At 36.8% G+C, this 19,940-nt stretch overlaps 2 protein-coding genes across 2 annotated transcripts; one reads left to right on the plus strand and one right to left on the minus strand.

The window, feature by feature from the left end:
* Positions 1-1,805: 1,805 nt before the first annotated feature.
* Positions 1,806-10,619, minus strand: red (LysM peptidoglycan-binding domain-containing protein red). The gene is made up of 3 exons (XM_071595009.1): positions 9,613-10,619; positions 7,437-7,810; positions 1,806-3,286 (listed from the first exon to the last, which is right to left on the minus strand). Exons 1-3 carry the CDS (start codon positions 9,778-9,780, stop codon positions 2,923-2,925), a joined length of 906 nt encoding a protein of 301 aa, XP_071451110.1. The 5' UTR covers positions 9,781-10,619; the 3' UTR covers positions 1,806-2,922.
* TfIIA-S (general transcription factor IIA subunit 2) lies at positions 10,512-14,659 on the plus strand. The gene is made up of 5 exons (XM_071595010.1): positions 10,512-10,903; positions 10,986-11,090; positions 11,182-11,311; positions 11,521-11,596; positions 14,244-14,659. The coding sequence occupies exons 1-4, from the start codon at positions 10,832-10,834 to the stop codon at positions 11,553-11,555; spliced, it is 342 nt and encodes a 113-aa protein (XP_071451111.1). The 5' UTR covers positions 10,512-10,831; the 3' UTR covers positions 11,556-11,596; positions 14,244-14,659.
* The last annotated feature ends 5,281 nt before the right edge of the window (positions 14,660-19,940 follow it).

Here is a 19,940-nt window from a genome sequence, read left to right on the forward strand (position 1 = left end):
ACTATGATTAACATGCATGGAAAATTTTAGCACAATATGCAACTTCACATTATTTGTATTCAATTCGTAATCAAATAATAAAATCATATTATTTGATTATCTTGCGCTTCAAGGAATTCAAATTTATATTGGAACTACTCATTTCACTTGATCTGTTCGGTTCGGGAACTTCAGAGAGGGTAAGCCGTCCCGTTGTTTTCACTCAGATAAAATTTAAGTATCCCCCAAGGACGGCTAAAAGAATGAGACCTTTGTATATACTCGCTGGATGATAAGAAGCGGCGGACGACGATTCACCAAATATCTGCCAAAGGTCGTCTCGTGCATCTAACCTTAACGACCCCGAGTTTTCTTGACTCACACAAGGGCTAGATGACATACAAAGCCACTGGACCTCAGGGCAATAAAATTCGCTCGGGCACGACGCAAGGTCAGCGGTTCAGTTATTTTTCATTCCGAGACGAATGAAATAATATTCCGAAGGAAGTATTTTTTCTTATAATTCATTTCTTTGAACGGACCTCTCCTCTAACCAGGCGAAATTCATAGCCGCCAATTCGTAATTTTTAAATGGGTCCAGAATATCAAAAGGCGCGGTTTACAGTAAAAAATCGCATTCTGTACATGCCTGCCGTATTCAATTTGGTATTTCGTGGCAATCTGAACATATACTCGCACTTTGAAATATATTTGAGATGTAGCTGGCGCAAAAACCTTTCAACTGCAACATTTGGATGAACAGACATTAAATCATTATAGTTAACAGAACGTCTGGGGCCGCAAATGCAACAAAAGCCAACGCAGGTAATTGGGAAATTAAGGTTGGACCGTGACTGAACAAGTCAACAGTATCAACTTTGTTCATGTATTAATTATGAAGAATTACAATGTAACAATAACAACCACGCATAATTGGTAATTATATATTTATAAATGGCGAATTTACAATTTTAATACACCCGGAAGTTTTTATTACTTTTTTAAACTAGGTCTGAAGTTTATTTAGGGTTAGTTTTGAGGCGCCAATTTTCGAAAATATGCTTTTTCGGACGTTTTCCCGAAAAATTGCTTAATATCACTTTAAAAAGGAAGGGTAGGACGGTATAGTTAATTGAAATCTTGTAAAATACTAATTAATTTTGCATCTGACATCAGTTTTCCATGAGAACTGGCTGTAATAATCCATAGATATAATTCTCCCTGCCCTTCTTTCTCACTCACTGAAAATCATACCTCTGCCAAATTACTCACCTAAACCAGATGGTGCAAATAACCTCAGCTGCCCATCACCTCCTCTAACAATCACTACTCCAGGAACTTGAAAAAATATATCATTCCACCTGAAGACAAATGGCAATCCATTTTATGAATCATGGGAAAAGGTCTGAATCACACCAAGTCTCACATACCCTCATTAGTCCTTCACTTTGGATATAAAATAAAATAATTTGTATTATTATTATATTCGCACTAACAAAAATTTTTACTTATGACACAAGAGTCATTGCCAGGGATCACAGCTCAGTGAATTCACCCAAGTGTGTCAATGCTGACTGCCTACATTAATGGTGCTGAAACGACAAATTGCTAACGAAACACAATATTTAATTTAACTAAGAGTGATCACTATTGCTCAAATCATAAATATTTCACTCAAATTCCTCTCATCTTGAAATACCAAACAAATTTCGGGCTATTATTGAAATGTAGTGCACTTTCATTTGAAGATAAGATGGGTTACAAGGATAAATACCCTTAGAGGCACCAATCGTGACCTAAATGAAACAATTTGTGATTATAAAAAGAAAAGTTTTATTAACATTTTTTCTTTGTAACAAAAATATTCTCGTTCACATCATAACTGAAAATATAGTTATAATGCACAAAGATTAACTGAACACATCCCTAGTGAACCCTATGGTTAGACAAAACAAAATAATGGGCTTATCCCAGAAACTATATAATTATCCAACATTTTTCATATATTATCAACAATAGTTACTCCTGCAAATCAAACCACTTGCAGTATTATCATAAATGGGTCAAAGTTTTATTATATTGGCATTTACACAAGCAATTGTTCATATATAACAAAATTACTGGATACACTTTAGCATTCATTCCTTAGGATGAAATATAAGTCACCTAGACTTAAGTCAGTAACAAAAGAAAAGGATAAAAATTGCTACTTAGTAGCAGAAAGGGTTCAAGGAAGTAGCTTGTGAACTTAAAATTCTTTCTTCATTAAATAGTTCTTGTCGATGAGTATAATTCTCAACAGAGTGCCAACGTATATATTTTTGGGACTGCCACAAAACAATCATCGATTCGTATGAAGAGAAATAAATTACATGTACAGTGAGAAAGCATAAAATAGCATTTAACTTGTATAAATGCCATCCAACAAAAGCCTGTCCTTCAGCTAAAGACCAGCTAGCCAGCGGGTTCAAGTTTGTTAGCCAACCTCAAAGAGAATGAGATTCAAGGAAATGGAAACCCACAAATGGCTATTACTGCAGTACATTATTCCATGCAGTTTAGATGCACATGATAAACTGAGCACAGACAGAGAGTGCAGGAGGAAAGGACTCCTTCGCTAAAGCTCACCTCAACTCTATGCTCAATGTTGTGGTTTCAATTTTCCACACACCCACACACACACATTATTAGGGCACAAGGTCATCTCCTCTCTGAAACCTTAATATTTATCTATACCATTATTATTTCCATACAACAGAAGGTTAAGAATGAACCCAACTAATTACCACTTTTAACCTCTCTCACCATGGAGCTAGTCAGTGGTCCCTTGCATTGCTTAGATATGAATTGATAGGGGGAGGGGAGACAGAGAGAGAGAGAGGGGAGGGGTACTTGCGTTGAATTGTGAAGTAGATGTCACAAGTGATATTTGGTGGCGCAAGGCTATAATTCAAACATCTCATCGGCCTCCTGCTCCATCCGCTGCATAGATGACCTAACCTTCCTGCCCTGCGTCATGACAACAGGGGGCAAGGGCTCGGGGGAACCCTGGTACATCCCCTGGTAGCCCCCACTGCTCACCACCAAGCCGTGTGCTGCCGCAGCCTCGCTGCTCAAGTGCAACGATCTCTTGTCACTTCCGGTGTGATGATTGTTGTTGTTATTGTTGTGGTTGGACTTGGTGGCGTTGGGTGATCTGTGCTGGAGGACGCTGGTGCCACCTTGGTGGTTTTGGTGCAGCCTCGAGTGGAGTGGCCGCCGTCTCCCACTGGGCAAGCCAAAGCCACAGCCGTCCTCATCCCTAAAACTGAGCAGTTGCGTAATGTATCCAGATGCTTACAAGAAAAACTCTATCTTAGTAGAAAATTGCTTAGAGTACTCAACTACGGGAAGGATGAATGGATCCAATTAAGGCCAAAATGAAAGTAAAGGAAGCCCATTGGCTGCTCATAGAAGTGACTCTCAAACACGTAACAGTGACTCTCTTTTATAAATGAACGACAAAACTTGTTCAGAGACAGTGCCCTGGCTCGTATAAAGCATACTATTGGATACCATTTCGAAAAAAACTGAACACTAATATTTCAATGGGAAGCAACACCAAACATGATGCCTTCTCAAGAGTGGAACTCATTAAAAAAAAACATTGCAATCACACCTTTGCTTCCACTTTTATTGTTTCCTCTAATTTGGGTTTCAGAGGAAGGCCGTGATATGATGTCTGCATAACTGACAGATCTTCAAAAGTCAATTTTTATGCTTGAAGTGTACGGCAAAAACCCACCGAGAAATTCCTAAATATTGTGTGATGTTCTAATTGAAAATTAAATGTTATAAACCGGAATGAATAGTTGCTAACACAATTATAGCTGCCTGCGTATTAAGGTAAGAGAAAGATAAGAGAGAAAGAAGATTTTCACAATAACCTAGAACAAGTATGCAGAAAGGTGTATGTATGTTAATGATAATGGGGGATTTTAATGTCCCAGTTAGAAATTAGGAATATCTCGGGAGCTGCAAGTTAGCATAGTCCGCGTGAGAACCTGAATGAAAATGGGAACTTTCTTTGACTTTTTCTGTAGAAATTAACACAAACATTAAAAGTTCTACCTTTTGATCATAAAGGAATCCCTTCAGGAACATGGAAAGCAGCTCATGATGCAATAAACCAAATTGGGAATGTTTTGGTTAAGACACTCATAATCAACTATTTAGGGAAGAGAAGACCAAAATGTGTGAGTGACCATTTCATGATGAGAATAAGAGGGAAATTAATTGGAATGCTTAATGGAAATAAGTAAGAGTAAATAAAAAGAAGAGCCATATGAATGAATTGAAATATGAAAAAATGATTGAAGAAAGTGTGCGTAGATTGTGGAATGAACTGAAAGGACCGAGAAGGTGAGTCAGCCTTGTGTTGGAGAGGGGTGGGAGAATGGTCAGAGGAGCAATCAAGAAGATGGCACACAAGAAACCATTGGTGAAGAGAAGGCAGGCAGGGAAACCAGGAGTGGTTTGACGAGGGGTATGGACAAGTGAGAGGAGAAGTACAGCAGGGGAGGAGACATTTCTTCCAAGTGAAACCAGAAGTACATAATACTATTAAGTAGGGACAAATGAGAAGTAAAGTACATAAACACAAGAAAAAAATAATGTACAGAACGACGATGCAAGACAAAAAAAGTTGACAAAATGATGCTAAAAATTTTACAGGGTTGTAAAAAAGGGTTTGGATCAATAGTGGGAGATTGCAAGGATAATAATGGCAGAGTAATACCAGGAGAGAAGTGACTACTGTACAGAAGCCCATACTTTTTAAATGGGGATGAGAATTTTTAGAGGGTTGTATAGATAACAATGACGATTCGGAGGAAAGGCAGTATTTTGTGTGAGTATGTTGAAAATAGAGTTGAAGATGAAGAAGAGGCACAAGGGCCTAGGGAGAAAAGTTTCCTCCTAGGAGAAAAATTTCGGCTATCAGGATTACACAGGTAGATTAAAGTGATATGGCACACAAACTATGCCACAAAGTTAGTCAATGGAAACCTACAGTAATATGCCCAATTCTAGAAAAGGAGATAAATCAATAATTAAGAATTATATAGAATAGGTGAAGATATAATATTCATAGGATTGCTTGTGAGTGCTAAATGCTATGCAGGGAACACCCTCCGAGGTTATCAGTATGGATTTTGTTCTAGTCTAGGGGAAACACTGGTTATATAATAATGGTAATAAGACAGATGATGGAGAACCTTTATGAATATGGCACTGATTTACATTTATAATTGACTTTAGAGAAGCTATGGACACTTTTAACCAGAATTAACTACACAAAACACTTGATCATGAATGGAACTAAGGCAAACTGTGAGAGTAAATAATATGTAAAGGATTGCGATTGATCATAGAAATGAAACGAGGGGCCCTCTGCTATTTTATTTTGATCTGACTTTGCATGAGGTGATAATTGTATTTAATCAGGTGGGAACAATATTAGATAAATTGCCATGCATGTGGATTATATTGCAATTACCTATTACAAGATCAATAAGCAAACTTAAGCATACTTATGGACACATTGGGAAAGAAGCATATATACAAATGGGGCTCACTATAAATGGAAGAAAGAGCAAATACATGAGAACGTGCATATTGAGAAGTTGCAGACCTCCTCAGAATTTAAACATAAGGGGGGAGAAGCTTGAAGGAGACTCCTGTATTAGGTAAGTATCTTAGAACATACACTGGTGTGTGTATAATGGCATCCATATGATTGGAGAAATGAAGGAGAAAAATAAAGGCAGATACTTGGGCATATGTCGCAAATAAATTGATGTTCAATAACTATTTTATCATTAAGTAATACATATTTGAAAATACATAAGATTCTGGGCAGCTACCTATGGTTAAGAAACAAGGGCACTCATGGAGCAACAGATACCAAGGAATAAGGTTGGCTTAAAAATGAATAGAGCAGAGAATGTAATGCAGAGCTTGATTACTTAGTTGGGGGGCATGATACAAATATAGTCTGATTAGTGATCGCTTGTAGAATAGTGTTTAGGTTATGCGCGGAAAATGATAGAAGCCAGAATTCCTGGATGGAAAAGAGAAATGTTTCACCATGCAAATGGAGGGACCAGTCCTAAAGCTTAAGAGAGTCAGAAGATGCTACTGCAAATGTGCAGATAATGGGTTTAAATGCATGGAAAAACAAGCCGTCCTTCCATGATTTAAGGTTGGAGAAAAGGAGTTAGAGATAAGGAAGATTAAAGTGTAGAGGCCAAAGTCCACCAAGGATTGGGTTGTCTCACAGAGGGGGAGAGGGAGACATAGGAAATGGACCTCTGGAAAAATGCATAAGCTCACTGCAAGTACAGTGAAGATTGGGAACAGCTAACAGGATTATGCAAGTGATTCAACATTTATTTCTGGTGCAGGAAACAGCATCATCTTTGGATTATAACACACTTTAAAAGCCAAAATTCAAAACAAATGTTTATGACCACACATCTTTCCAAATCATTTGACATCACAAGCCCAGAATCTTTCCCAAAACCTTTTTATTGCTCTTTTCACCCAGCCAGCCCCACTGGCAACCTGCATAATTCATCCTGTGATCTTACAAAACAGAAAATACTATTAAACTGTCCAGCACATTTTATGTCCACCTGACGACTCTATCCTATAACCCAGCATATTAATGCTATTGGGAAGAATATTGAAGTTGTTCAGTTGCTTCTTATTTCTGTAAAGATTCAGCTCTAAGCCTGTTCTTTTCCATGAGTATCTATCTGAATGAGCATGGAAGCCTCACTCTTGGCACAGTGCATTTGCTCATCAGAAAACTGCAACAAACATTTTAATGACATCTGCATCATCAATGCCACAACAGTTTCCTATGCAGAATTAGTCCAAACATCGCTATATTGCAACTACCCAAGCCTCGGCATCTTTTTCAACCATGAATATCGGAACAACTTCTCCTCTAGATTGCGTGGGAATTCATTGCAAACTCAGTGCCCACACCCCCAAACGCCAGGAAAAAGAACTAATTAACAGACTTCAACCAGGCTTGGAAATCTTTAAATCATTTTTAATTTGGAAGGCCTGCTTCACAAGTTGCATGCTCATTTACGGATGATTCACATACTATTATAAAGATGAGAATGGCAACACCATTTAAAATAAATAATGCTATGACAACAGAGCAATGTTTTCACTTGATTTACCAATAAGATCCACTTCAGAGGACAATGAACTTAGAAGATCAGGTCCTCTGAAGTCGGGTGTTTAAATAAGTTTTTCTGTGCAAGCGTGCGATGGGAAACCATTCCCCTCCATGATTCTCTTTGCTCTTCCCTGACCCAAATACTTTTCAGAGTTGCCATTCCAAGTGGCGCAATCATTTAAACAGTCCACCACATCAACATAATCATGTATAGGCTACTTACTCGCTGGACACTTGGATCTTCTTCACCATGTTCTTGGTGTGAGCTATTGAGGTATCGATTTCACCCAGAAACTGCAACACTGACTTCTCATCAGAAGGCATTGAACCAGTCTTAACATTCTCCTGAGATCCCTCATTTGGGTCCACGTTTGCTGCCTGGCATTCCCGCATTATGGGAGAGCTCACGTCTTCGCTGCTTGATAGGGCATGGAACTCAATGGGAGACAGGGGGCTGTTGGCAAGGGCTGCCTCCAGCTCAGGTGACGACAGCTCCTCTTGACCAGCAGGGTACGAAGGCGTGGGAATCAGCAGGCTCTCCCGAAGGAAAAGACTGTCTGAGGCCCATAACCTGTTTATGCGTCTAATTTGCTCCATCTGGAAAAACACGCAGAGGATATTTAAATGGTAATACTGTTCTGGGACGAAAATCAGGTGAAAATTTACGTTTGAAATACTAATGATACATCAATTGCCTGTGATACTCGAAAGCAGAAAAAACAGTGACTTGTGGTTTCAGAGTGATGGCAATCTTTTTCTTTGATCACTATATCTGTTTGAATACACCACACATGTTCAAAATTTGAATTACACAGTTAACTAGTTTAAAAAAAACATGAAAGAAAATATAAAAGTGAGTTGGCTGCCTATACTTCACTCTTCTAACTGATGTCATATCAATTGAGTAAGTATATTGGAAATAACAGCAAGTTAAAAGATTATGAATTAGTGTATATCAATCCAAATAACAACATTTTTCCCATTGAGACCTTAACCAATAGAAACATTCATACCACAAGCTTATGTCTGCATTGAGTACATTTAAGTATTACTGAATTTTCCAGAGAACTTGAACTATAGTGGCCCACTTGTTATTGATATTATCGGTAGACAGGTAAAAAAATACTCAAAAAATCATGACCATTTATAATGGTACAGTATTTAACAAACTAAAAATAATCACCCTTCATCTACCAAGAATAAAATACTAGTTAAAAGACAAAACATAGTTGGAATCATTATTCTTCACATTTACAAGCAAATAATCGACAAGTTGTTTCTAAAGACTCAATAAATATCCCTATCATATATAACATAGATTAACCCGAATATCCGAAGATTTTCCCACTTCTTCACAAGTGGTTCATGGTTCATAAATTTTAAACCAACCACAGGCTGTATGGTAGCTACAACTGCATTTTCGATATTATGTGCAGCTAAATGCCTGTCTTATATAGTTCGCTGTTAACTGCTATCCAACCAATACGGTTTTACAAAACCTGGAGATATCTTGAAACCGCATATCAGCCCTAATTTGTGGTTTTTCATATTTAATGTGATACAACTACATTCATTGCCTTCCGAGCTAATTATAACACAAAAAATAACGGCAAATTCATTATGTTCACATAGCTGCACCGTACATTCGGTGTTTCAAATAATGATTCATCAAAATTCCGACTATATGGATTCTAAATCCTTTTATTCTAGTTCCTTTGTTACATAAAAATAAGAATTACTCTTGGCAACCAGTCAACACCACTTTGTTTCTACAAAATATGTACTTAACTCACCATTCACTTACGGTCAGTTATTGCGGGAATCTGCTGCATAAATATTGTACTCATTCACTTTTCATGCTTTACCATACAATAACATTATGTATGCGTGATGGCCGTTAATAAGCTATAGGTTTACCATGCAATGAAAATGTAGTTTTAAAACGATAAATAAGACCCTAGAGCCATACTCAAAATGTATATCAAGCCAAAAAAAGGAAAACTGGAATATTAAATTGGAACATAAAAACCAGGCACTTCTTTCATAGCAAACTTTCGACTTAGGCCGGAATTGATCTGTCAGGGCTACATAATATGTTTCTGAGAACTACTTTAGCACCCTCACATAAAGCTAATGTCTTCTTAAAAGTAATTCACTAACAGGAGGAAAATCAGAAATCGTAATAGTAAAATTATAAGCCTTATGGAACTCTTCATTAAATAATAACTCAGATCGGCACCATTGACACAAACGATATACGTGTGAGGAAAATTAGCTCCTAAAAACATTATCAGCAATAGTTAACTCTATCGTTCGATTTGACAATGATTTCAACAACAACACTATGTGTGATTGTCAAAACTGAACTCAAATTACGGGGTATATAAAAAAATACTCACAGTAACACCATATTTCAGTGCAATTCCTTGCAGGGTGTCTGATTTGCTCACTGTGTGCTTAATGAGTCTTTCTTGAGGTTTCATATGGTTGCATGTACTTCCATATTTTTTCAGTGATTTTGCGAAACCTCCTATGTACCTTTTCTCTTCTCTACCTCCGTCTGCCATAACTACATACACTCAGATTTCAATTGCATTCACAATATCATTAAGATATTATTCTTGTTTCACGATGCCTGCAGTCCGACCGAGTTGGCTTCAACAGTCATAACCTATTACAACGATTAAACCTAACATTCTTGAAAGTAGATGAGCACCATTTCCAAGCAGTTCACAATGGTTCACAGAAAAACAACTGCTTGAGAATTACCGCAACATCCCCTGAAAGGCCCTAAGAACACTGGTCAACAAAGATGACAGATTTGATAGTTGCGTAGGTTGTGTACATGTATATCCGTATTCTGGCAACGCTGTAGTAAAATTGACTGTCAATAATGTGTCAAAATCGACGAACATCTTGTTTCTGGGACAACATTCTTAACTAACGCAAACTGGTTTTTCCGCCCTATAGGAGTTATTGGTTGAAAGTGGGATTCGAATTCACTATGTTACAAATAACTCATGTAATACGACGAAAGAATTATTCTGAAAGCAAAAACAACAGTTTTCTGTTTTAATAAAACCTCTGCGCAATGGTTAACAAATTCTTAAAAAAATCATCTCATTTAACTATGGAAAGCTCTATAATATGTCCGCATAGGACGTCTTCAATCAAGCACATTCTTCCCCTGACACTCAAAATGAAAGTTATACCTTTCCCGTGAATTTAATACCTCATAGCTTTTTTGTTTTTATTAACCATTGTTTCATTAAAAAAACATGTAGACCTACTACACTTGATCAGCTATTATGCTACCGTGTACGAAGTTCACCATTGAGAGGTACGACCATAAAGTAATATAATTAATTTGACAGTAGAGAAACATTCCAGATACTAAGTGTTAGATGAATTCGACTGAATTCATGGCTTGTTCCTTTTTCGCGCATGCGCTTCGCTCGAGTCATTACCAAACCGGAAGAGGAGTGAAACGGTAACAGAGGGATTGATGGAATCTTTGTACTTGAGAGTGATGTCTTTGTTTGCGGTTTAAGACTGTCAATATTTACTCTTATATTTTGTCTAAATTATATTTGAAACACTCAGAAATTAACCTACACGATGACTTACCAATTATATAGAAATACCACGCTCGGAAATACTCTGCAGGAAACTTTGGATGAGTTAATTCAGGTGGTTTATTGTAAAGAGGTAATGAGTGATATATATATATATACCTTTACTGCTTTATTAATTGCCCGACGTTTGATTTCAGTACGGTCAAATAACCCCGCAGTTAGCTATCAAGATACTACTCCTGTTTGACAAAAGTATAAATACGGCCCTTCCGTCGAGAGTAAGATCAAGATTGACTTTTAAGGTATAAAAATGTTGGGTTAGGTACTTGCCGACAATTTTATTCTAAGCCAAATGATTTAGTTGTATCGTAATGGTTTTAATCTATATTTCAGGCTGGAAAGCTTAATACCTACAGATTTTGTGATAATGTTTGGACTTTCATGTTAAATGATGTAGAATTTAGGGAAGTACAAGAAGTGGCCAAAGTAGACAAAGTTAAAATTGTAGCGTGTGATGGGAAAAGTAAGTACTCTTTGGTTTACTGTGTATTATATATATTCTGCCCCGAGCGGGATGCTTTGAGAAAAGGGCAGTAATTGCTTTCGGATTGTGTTTTATAATGAATAATTACATTAAAGTATAAATTATTTAGCTTTCTAAATGGTGTTACATGTCAGATTTTGTTACGTACTTAGCCGTTGTACAAGTCCATTTACTTTTTTTTGGTGCAGATGTTGGAGAAGAAACAGCTCCATCGAGGAGGTGATCCATGACTATCATATATGCTACAGCGATTCGCAACAACAGGTATAGTAATCTCTGTATATTACTAGTTATTGTTGGTGTGTCAGCTCTTAGCGCACTTCAGAAACTGTAAGCTTTTACAAAAGGAGCGTAATACTTGTATTTATGTGTGCTCTCTGTACTATTAATTAAAGAAATGAGAGAAAGCAATAGTGTGTGTGGTTTAGCTATTCAGTTTGGACTTCGTACATCTAACTCTTCAGATAAATTTAATCTAATACAAAAGTTATCACTAATTCTAGTTTTGTCAATTGTTTCTCTACACGACATGATTTCCTGAGACTCAATAACACTGATATTGTCACAGTTAATATCCGTACAATTAATGATTTTTTAGAAAACCATTTTGTAAGTTTTAACATTTTTGCAAGAAATTCTCCAACAGTCATCAACTATTAAAATTAAAAAATCATTGCCTCCGCATTGATCATTTTAAGTGACATGGGTAAATTACCATGGCCTCTGGGTTCCAATCCGAGTGAGGCTTGTATGCTCTTAAAGCCTGGAGGATTTCTCATAGGATGGCCATTTTACCAAGAACTCCATGCCCACTGATCAAACTGACCTGTGTGATAACGGTGTTTATATAATATTATTGGGTGCTACGTAGCTTCATAATCCAATATTCTAAATGGCATCGTTTAAATACTTTCCATATCTCTTTTAAATAATGTTGAATATGCAAAAAGATGTATGTAGATAATTCTGTAATGAGATATCTTTATAATGGTTATAATAGTTTCATAATTTCACATAACTACTTGTATGACGACTTAATAATGCTCAACATTATATATAATGAGTCTAAGAAAAATATAATTTAACTTTGATTTTTAGCAATATACATACATTGTGTGCATTTTTCTGCAAACACTTCATTTTAAAAACTTAACCAAATTCTGTATTTTCCTTAGTTTCATACCTGTAAAGCTAATTACATGCATTCATAATAAAAGAAATACCTTAATTTTGGTTTTAAGTTTGCATACTGCTGGAATGGAACTCGTTGGGTAAGTTAGTTGTAGCTTCCTTCATGTGGAGGCGTCAATATTATTAGGACCGTGTTTGGGTTGGAACATTCTATCAGAATTATACAGTTACACTCACACTTCCCTCATGTCTAATAGTATAGGGTGCGGCAACATAACTTCCTTTTTTATAAAGCATAACCATTTTAAAAAAGGAAGTTATGTCACCGCATCCTGTATATGTGCTCTCTTCCTCGCAATTTTAGTGAAAACAAAACTAGGGCATTTGAATCTTAGCCTTTTCAATTCAGCTAGCGTAGGCAAGATCTTTCCATGATACAAATGCTATTCAAAATACTTACCATAACCATTCAGCATAAGTAATATGTATGAATGAAGCAAGTGTCAGTGAATGTATTCGAATTTCTTGTCAAATGATTGATTTTTGAAATGGAAAGCTTAAGTTTTTGTAAAGGCTTCAAAAGGATATGATTTTTTTTTTTAAAGATAGTACGCAGATGAAATTCCTAAGGGAAATATATTCAATTAAGGGCTGTAATTTTTTATATTCATTCAAGTACGAGCATTCCCTGGAATGAAAGGTGAAGTTAGATTTATGCACATAATGTATCACGAAGAACTGATGTACTAAAGAATAATATAGAATCACTGTACCTGATTAATAGTTCTAAAGGGAAAGAGTAGAGTTCACCCCCACCGAGTCGTACGTGGAGTATGATAGTCATGCATTGAAAGGATGGATGTACATAGATAGGGTGGCAGCATAGGGCATATTCTATATTCTATGGGGTGCTACCCGGAGTTCCCCAGGAAGGTCTGAGATATCACACGGCTTGGTTTAATCTGGGGCTGTTTAGAAGTATTGTCTTGATTTGAATACATATGCCATTCTAAAACTAAAGTAAGGACAAGTCTACCTACAAAAGAATCCATATGTTACAGTATGTAAATCTTATTGCAGAGTATATTCTTTTTAGACATTTTTGTAAACATTAACCTATATTCACTATAAGTATAGTTTTATCATGCCGTTTTACTCTACACTGTGTGTAATGTATGTTTTTTTTAAGCAATTTCCATATTTACTTGCTCTATGTCCATGTTTAGACTTACGAAGTCAATAAAATTTCATCCCACGGCAAGGAAAATCAAATGTCATTATGAGCAATGGCCTAAAACCTTTCACTATCACTGAGGTGAACAACTAATTAGTTATTGGTAGGATTTATTGGTCCATACTTAAATATAATTTGCCACATTCTCTGTAGTCACACTTTTTGACGTGACTTTCATGAATTTGACAAAAGGATATCTGTTTCAATTTAAGTCAATAATTTGAATAAATCTCATTTCATCTACTGTATTTCTTCTGTTAAAAACATTAATCTGTTAATAGAGAGGTTTTAAACCATTTCAAATGTGGGTAAATGTTGTACAAGGATAGGTTGTCTTGGTCATTGTAAACTACGACAAAAATATTTGTTGAGGCACAGTCAGCCTTTGCAAGTTCTTTTATTTCCTGTGACTCTTGACAGATTTTTCATCTAGCTGTTTATTAACCAAGGTATCAATCGTACTGATTTGTATTCTTCATGTTGTGTACATAATCTTTGAAAGTATGCTTTCATTCATATAATTGATTACCAATGTTGTTTTTTCAGATGTGAGGAAATGATGCTGTCAACTACACAATATTACCTTATGTACAAATGTTTGTATGCCCTCATTGGAAAGGAGTTAAGTTTCAGACTAGTCAGATCAGCATCATTGTCAATTTTTGCATTTTTTTTTAAATGTTTCTTTCTCACTTGTGAATGAGAATTTTGACTTAGTATTTTCCTAGGCTGTCAAGGTGAAATATTACAACTTCACCTTTTTCTGAAGCTAGTTAAAGGATAATGTTGCAATTCAGCCGGAAGCGGTATTTCAGTAAAACATTAATATTCCACATTATTAATTTGATTCCATTCTTGTTTTGTTGGGATACTTGAAATTTTGGTGGGTATTGTAAAGAAGTGAAAATAAATGGGTGAATGTAAAACACCAGTTGTTGTCTCTGAGCACTGGTGTCATTGCACACGATGTTCTTCATTGATACCCATTCCCAATACCTTCCTGATCCCAAATGTCTCGAATATATCATCTTGAAATAATGACATCAATGATTGTGAATGAGTTGACAATGATTTGATGATCAAAGCTGACTCTCTCATGCTATTTAGTTTTTGTTTTATTATCAAACCTCGCTCATTAATATCAACCAAAGTTGTTTATGAATTCACAACACCAAAGTTATAAAATCAAAATGGTTGTAAATGTAAATCAACAAGTTTCCCTGGATATAGTGTAATTGGTAATGACTTAAAATTTGACATGGTGCACACAGCTGGGCCACGGTAGTCCAGGGGTACAGCGGACTACTGACCAAAGGGGCCAGGTTTGATTCCAGGGAAAATCTCTCCAGGCAACCTCCGCTCAATTCAAGCTGTGTGGGTTTTTGGATACCAGATCCTCCTGGGAAACTATAACCAGCCCAGGGGAAGGAACTGGCCCCCCTACCCTGATTGGTAAATTTCACACTCCGTCGGGCTTAGTACAGGGTGAACTTTCCTATCACCTATCAAACTGACCTTCGGGTTGATTACTTGTGTTTATGGTTTTATCTACTCACAGTTGTATGAGAAATATGCCAATATGAGAAAAAATCATGTGAGTAATGATATTATCTTTGGGCCTGGCCTAGGACTTCTTGGGCCACCATTGTAAAGTGGTTGATAATAGAGAGGATCATAGAATACAATCAGGATATATTTGTTTGTTTCTTAGATTTTGAGAAGGCACCTGATAGAGGGAATTGGGAATAGATAATGAATGTTTTGCAGAAAATAGGTATAGATTGGAAGGAAAGCAGACATCTGCAACACCCATATGTCTCAGGTGCAAGAGGGGGACGGAGAGTCCGCATGGGCAGTGTTAGAAACAAGAGTAAGGCAGGGTTGTTCATTATTATCTGTGCTGTGCAATATATATGGGAAGAACTGGAGCTACAAATGAAAGACAGTGGACAATTCATAAAATCAGGTTCTTGGATTATCAAGGTTCAGTTTGACAGTCATCCAAGGGGTTGCAAACATTAATGAATTCATTGGAAAGTCAGTGGGATAAGTATGAGATGAGGATAATAAAAGCAAATGAATCAAAGGTTATGCAAATTCTGAGAAAGGGAGAGGTTAATATTAAAATAAGAGTTCATAAACTGGAGCATTACGAATAGTTTACCTGCCTCTGAAGTGTTTTGGACCTAATTGGTCGAAGTAGTAGGGACATAGGAAGACTGTACTAGACAAAGAAGCATTCTCAAGGAGGGAGTAGAATAAGAATGCTAAGCAATTAAGGATAGATTATAGGCTTTTGAAATGTGGGTGAGGAGAAGTTGAAGTGAATCGAAAGGAAAAGAATTAAGCAAGTGCTAGGTATGGTGGGGGACCAGGGGAGATGGATGTTGGGAGAGATCCAAAGGAGGCAGGAAAGATGGATGAATGGTGTATTGATTGGCAGTGGGATGTTGAAGACTGTGCTAGAGGGGAGAATGTTGGGCAAACAAGGAAGGGGAAGGAATAGGGTAGAGATGTAGAATAGAATAGAGGAGGAGATGGAGGAAGGAATAGGATAGGGATGTTGGGCAGAAAAAATGGAGGAAGTACATAAATGGAGTTGAAGAAGGGTTTATCGCAATGTACATAAGATTTTTAGTCAATAAAAAAATGATCTCGTCCAACGTCGAAACCTAGTTTGTTTTAAATAAAGTGTGTGTGGAATTATAAGGTTAACTCTTTCTTTCAATATCTTTAGTTATGTTTTGTAGGGGGAGGCAAGAAAATTTATTCTTGCATAGGCATCCAAAAACTACCTTCAATGGTGGAGCACCCTAAATAATAAATACACTAAATGGCAGAAAAATGTGCGAAAATAGGTCATTCATCATTCCATCATACTTGGTGAAATAAACAATGTTTTTCTAAATAATCTGGATACTTAATAGTAAACGCCTGGAGAAAATTTTTACATTCATAATAGTGATTTAAATCACCATACCTGAGTAATTGAATTGAGAGGGCAGATAAATGTTTTTAATCATAGAAAAATTTTTGAGTTCCTTTGACAATACATCACTTGGATGGGTATGTGTAATTATCACCACATACATTGCCAAGTTCATTTGCATACATTCTCATCTCATACTTATCACACTGACTTTACGATGAATTCATCAATGTTCGCAACTCCTTAGTGTTTTGTCAAGAGCCCACGTTTTCCAGTGGTTTAAGGCATTTTCAGAAGGAAGAGAGTCAATTGAAGATGAACCACAAAGCAGAAGGCCTTCATCTTCAAGAACCTATGAAAATGTCAACAGAATCCGGGATCTTGTGCATTCAGATTGTTGGTTGATAGTCAGAATGATCCGGGAAGAGTTGAGTTTGATTCAAACTTTGAAAGAGGGTCATTCGTGTGAGACCAAACATCAAGAACAATGGGCATTGCATCACGATAATGCTCCTTATCATAGAGCAATTTCAATAAACGAGTTTTTGGCCAATAAAAACATTCCTGTAGCTCCTCAGCTTCCTTGTTCCCCTGATTTGAGTCCTTGTGACTTTTTTCTCTTCCTGAAGTTTAAAAATCACATTGGAAATGAAAAATAGTAACTTAGTGATTCCACTGAAAAATTCTCGGGTCTTCCACCGGGTCAGGGGTTAAGGTACCTGAAGATGACGTTGAACGTCGAAACCAGGGTCATCTCGTATTAAACATTTTTCAGTGGAATCACTAAGTTACTATTTTTCATTTCCAACATGAATCGATTCCATAAAGTTATGCCGGAAGCCATCAATTGAAAAATCACCTCAAGGGAACTCAATTTGGGACAGTTGAAAATATTCAAATGGCTGTAACTGACAAGCTGGAGGCTATTCCAGTATTCCAGCACTGCTGTGAGGAGTGGAAGAACTGTCTTCAGCGCTGTGTGGCTTCAGAAGGAAATTATTTCGAGGGTGACAATATAAAATTTTAATTCTATTTGAATGAAAAATTTAAACAAAATCAGTCTGATTACTTCACTAACAGACCTCGTGTCAATAGTTGAGGCAATCAAGGTTCCCATTGCTGCGATTACTGAGACTTCCCTCAATAAGATGTCAATAAAGATTTCTACAATTAGAACAGTAGCTGTGCTAATTTCTTCAGCATGTTCACCTAAACGTACTATAACTAAAAAATATCAAAGTTCAACAGAATGGTTGACTCATTATTAACAGACACAAAATTAGTCTTAAGAGGTTGAACAAACAAATGGGCTTTGGTTCTGTTACAACACTACACAGCTTACACTGCCGGGTGAGCTATACTCGGGGAAAATAGTTTTGATGCAATGAAATCAGAAATATGATGAAATAATATTTCACTTTCTTAGAACTGCTTGTGATGAGAACATGATTGCCAAGCTATGCTTCTCAGGCCACATGGTCCTGCAATCTAGCCTCCTTATTTCCTGACCCTGCTCAACATGAAGTTACAGCTTCTGTTAGCCACAGAGAAATTCATGAGTTGCCTTCTGGCAATTTTCTCCTGATAAAATCCCTCCATACTGGTGATCCTTGAACAACTGTCTTTGAAAGACTAAAATTATTCTGTTATTTATAGCACACATATAGTAATGCAGTGAATAGGTCAAGGCAATGTTCGTGCAGTACAATTTGAAATTTAGGAACTTGTGTGCCTCCCATCAGTCACAAATATAATAAAATACCTCTAACCCTGATAACTGCGCATCATCAATAGCTATTCAAGAGACAGATAAAGCAAAGAGAAAAAAGAGCATCTTCTGCCATCATGTCATTTTTAACTTCATTGAAAATACTTGGGTAGTTATGAATATTCTGGATTCATATACAGGGTGTGGTGCTTAAATCCGGACAAGTATGCGTTTCCTCGAATGAGATTTCCCCGCTGGGTTAGCGAAACCTTCCCCAGACTTCTCCGAAGCATTATACTTAGCCACAACATCGCAAACAGTTGATCTGGGGTACCAGAAGAATCGAACTATTTAGAAATATGATGCCCAGAGAGAACACTTTCGACAATAGCGGCTCTTTGATTGTACTCCGCACTTGTAAGTAACATCTCGGCTATTTTGAGGTTATGACCGTTTACTAGATGCCTATAGCTTTCAAGAATGCCAATCGCGACCTACAGTGGAACAATGATATGGTGGGAAATTCTAATTGAACTTCGTCCGCATTTAAGCACCGCACCCTTTGTGTAGCAAAATATGACTCTCTACTCAATGAAGCATTTATTTTCACCAGAAAATCAACAGCATCATGGTCTCCCTCCCCCACCAGCCGAATATGGGAACGTTCTGCCGAGCTTTTGGCCCTAGATCGATACAGCTACAGTCTATACCTTATGAACTTCGCTAGTCATTGGTCAACAATAGGAAAACTGGTAGATTTTCTCCTTAAATTCTTCTGCACTTTGGAGTGCAACCATATTATTCCTCCCAAATCCTTACCTAAGATTCCAACACATCATATCTTAATCCTACAGTGTAATTTCTGACTTCATCATAGTCTTTAATTGATTTTTGTTTTTCTCGTTGCGTAAAAGCCCTAAATGTTTTGCACCAATTCATTGCCAGGAACACAATGCAAATAATCACACAGCAGATTCAATATTACTAATAATGCCCCTGAGAAAATGTATGTACGAAGGATACAACAATTTGTGAAAGTGTGTTTACAGTGCTAGCTAGTGCCCTATGCCCTTGACCAGTAGGCAAACAGTAAAAACACATACCCCACATAAACAGTTTCATGCTGTGCTCCAAAGACAAGAGGGTTCTTGCAATGCACCCTCTTTTTTTGGGTGGTAATATCTCAAACAAAAAGTCTACTAGGTACACTGATTTATGCAATTCCTTTCGATTTCCTATTTCTCCTTCAAGGAATTCACTAGGTCCCAAAAATCAGTGTGGCTTGTTTTAAGACATGATGTTTTAAGAAAGATATGATGATTTCACAAATGGTAAATTAAAATGAATTTTACATTAAATTTTTGTTGCATTGATGTCCATAATACTAAACCAAATTGTCTGCGACAGTGGCCACTTATGCAAGTGTGGAATTTTCTAACTGAAAAGTCTAGGCTTGCATTTCTCGGGTGTTGCCTGTACACTGATTTTAGGTAAAAATAATGCATGGGCTCTCGTGAGAACAAAATTCTGGTTGTGAAATACAAGTTTAAAAGATTTAAATCAGAATTAATATCAGGAAAATTATGCACCATCTTACTAAACTTGC

Source organism: Hetaerina americana, unplaced genomic scaffold (assembly GCF_022747635.1).
Source record: "Hetaerina americana unplaced genomic scaffold, ioHetAmer1.1.p SCAF_7, whole genome shotgun sequence".
Lineage (NCBI taxonomy): Eukaryota > Metazoa > Arthropoda > Insecta > Odonata > Calopterygidae > Hetaerina > Hetaerina americana.

Excerpts from the sequence above, each read along its gene's own strand:
- red (XM_071595009.1), bottom strand. The coding sequence starts at position 9,780 with ATGGCAGACGGAGGTAGAGAAGAGAAAAGGTACATAGGAGGTTTCGCA. Across the intron at positions 7,811-9,612 it reads CACTGAAATATGGTGTTACT|ATGGAGCAAATTAGACGCAT; the intron begins GTGAGTATTTTT and ends GTGTTTTTCCAG. Across the intron at positions 3,287-7,436 it reads AAGATCCAAGTGTCCAGCGA|TTTTAGGGATGAGGACGGCT; the intron begins GTAAGTAGCCTA and ends GCAACTGCTCAG.
- TfIIA-S (XM_071595010.1), top strand. The coding sequence starts at position 10,832 with ATGACTTACCAATTATATAGAAATACCACGCTCGGAAATACTCTGCAG. Across the intron at positions 11,091-11,181 it reads GATCAAGATTGACTTTTAAG|GCTGGAAAGCTTAATACCTA; the intron begins GTATAAAAATGT and ends TCTATATTTCAG. Across the intron at positions 11,312-11,520 it reads TGTAGCGTGTGATGGGAAAA|ATGTTGGAGAAGAAACAGCT; the intron begins GTAAGTACTCTT and ends TTTTTGGTGCAG.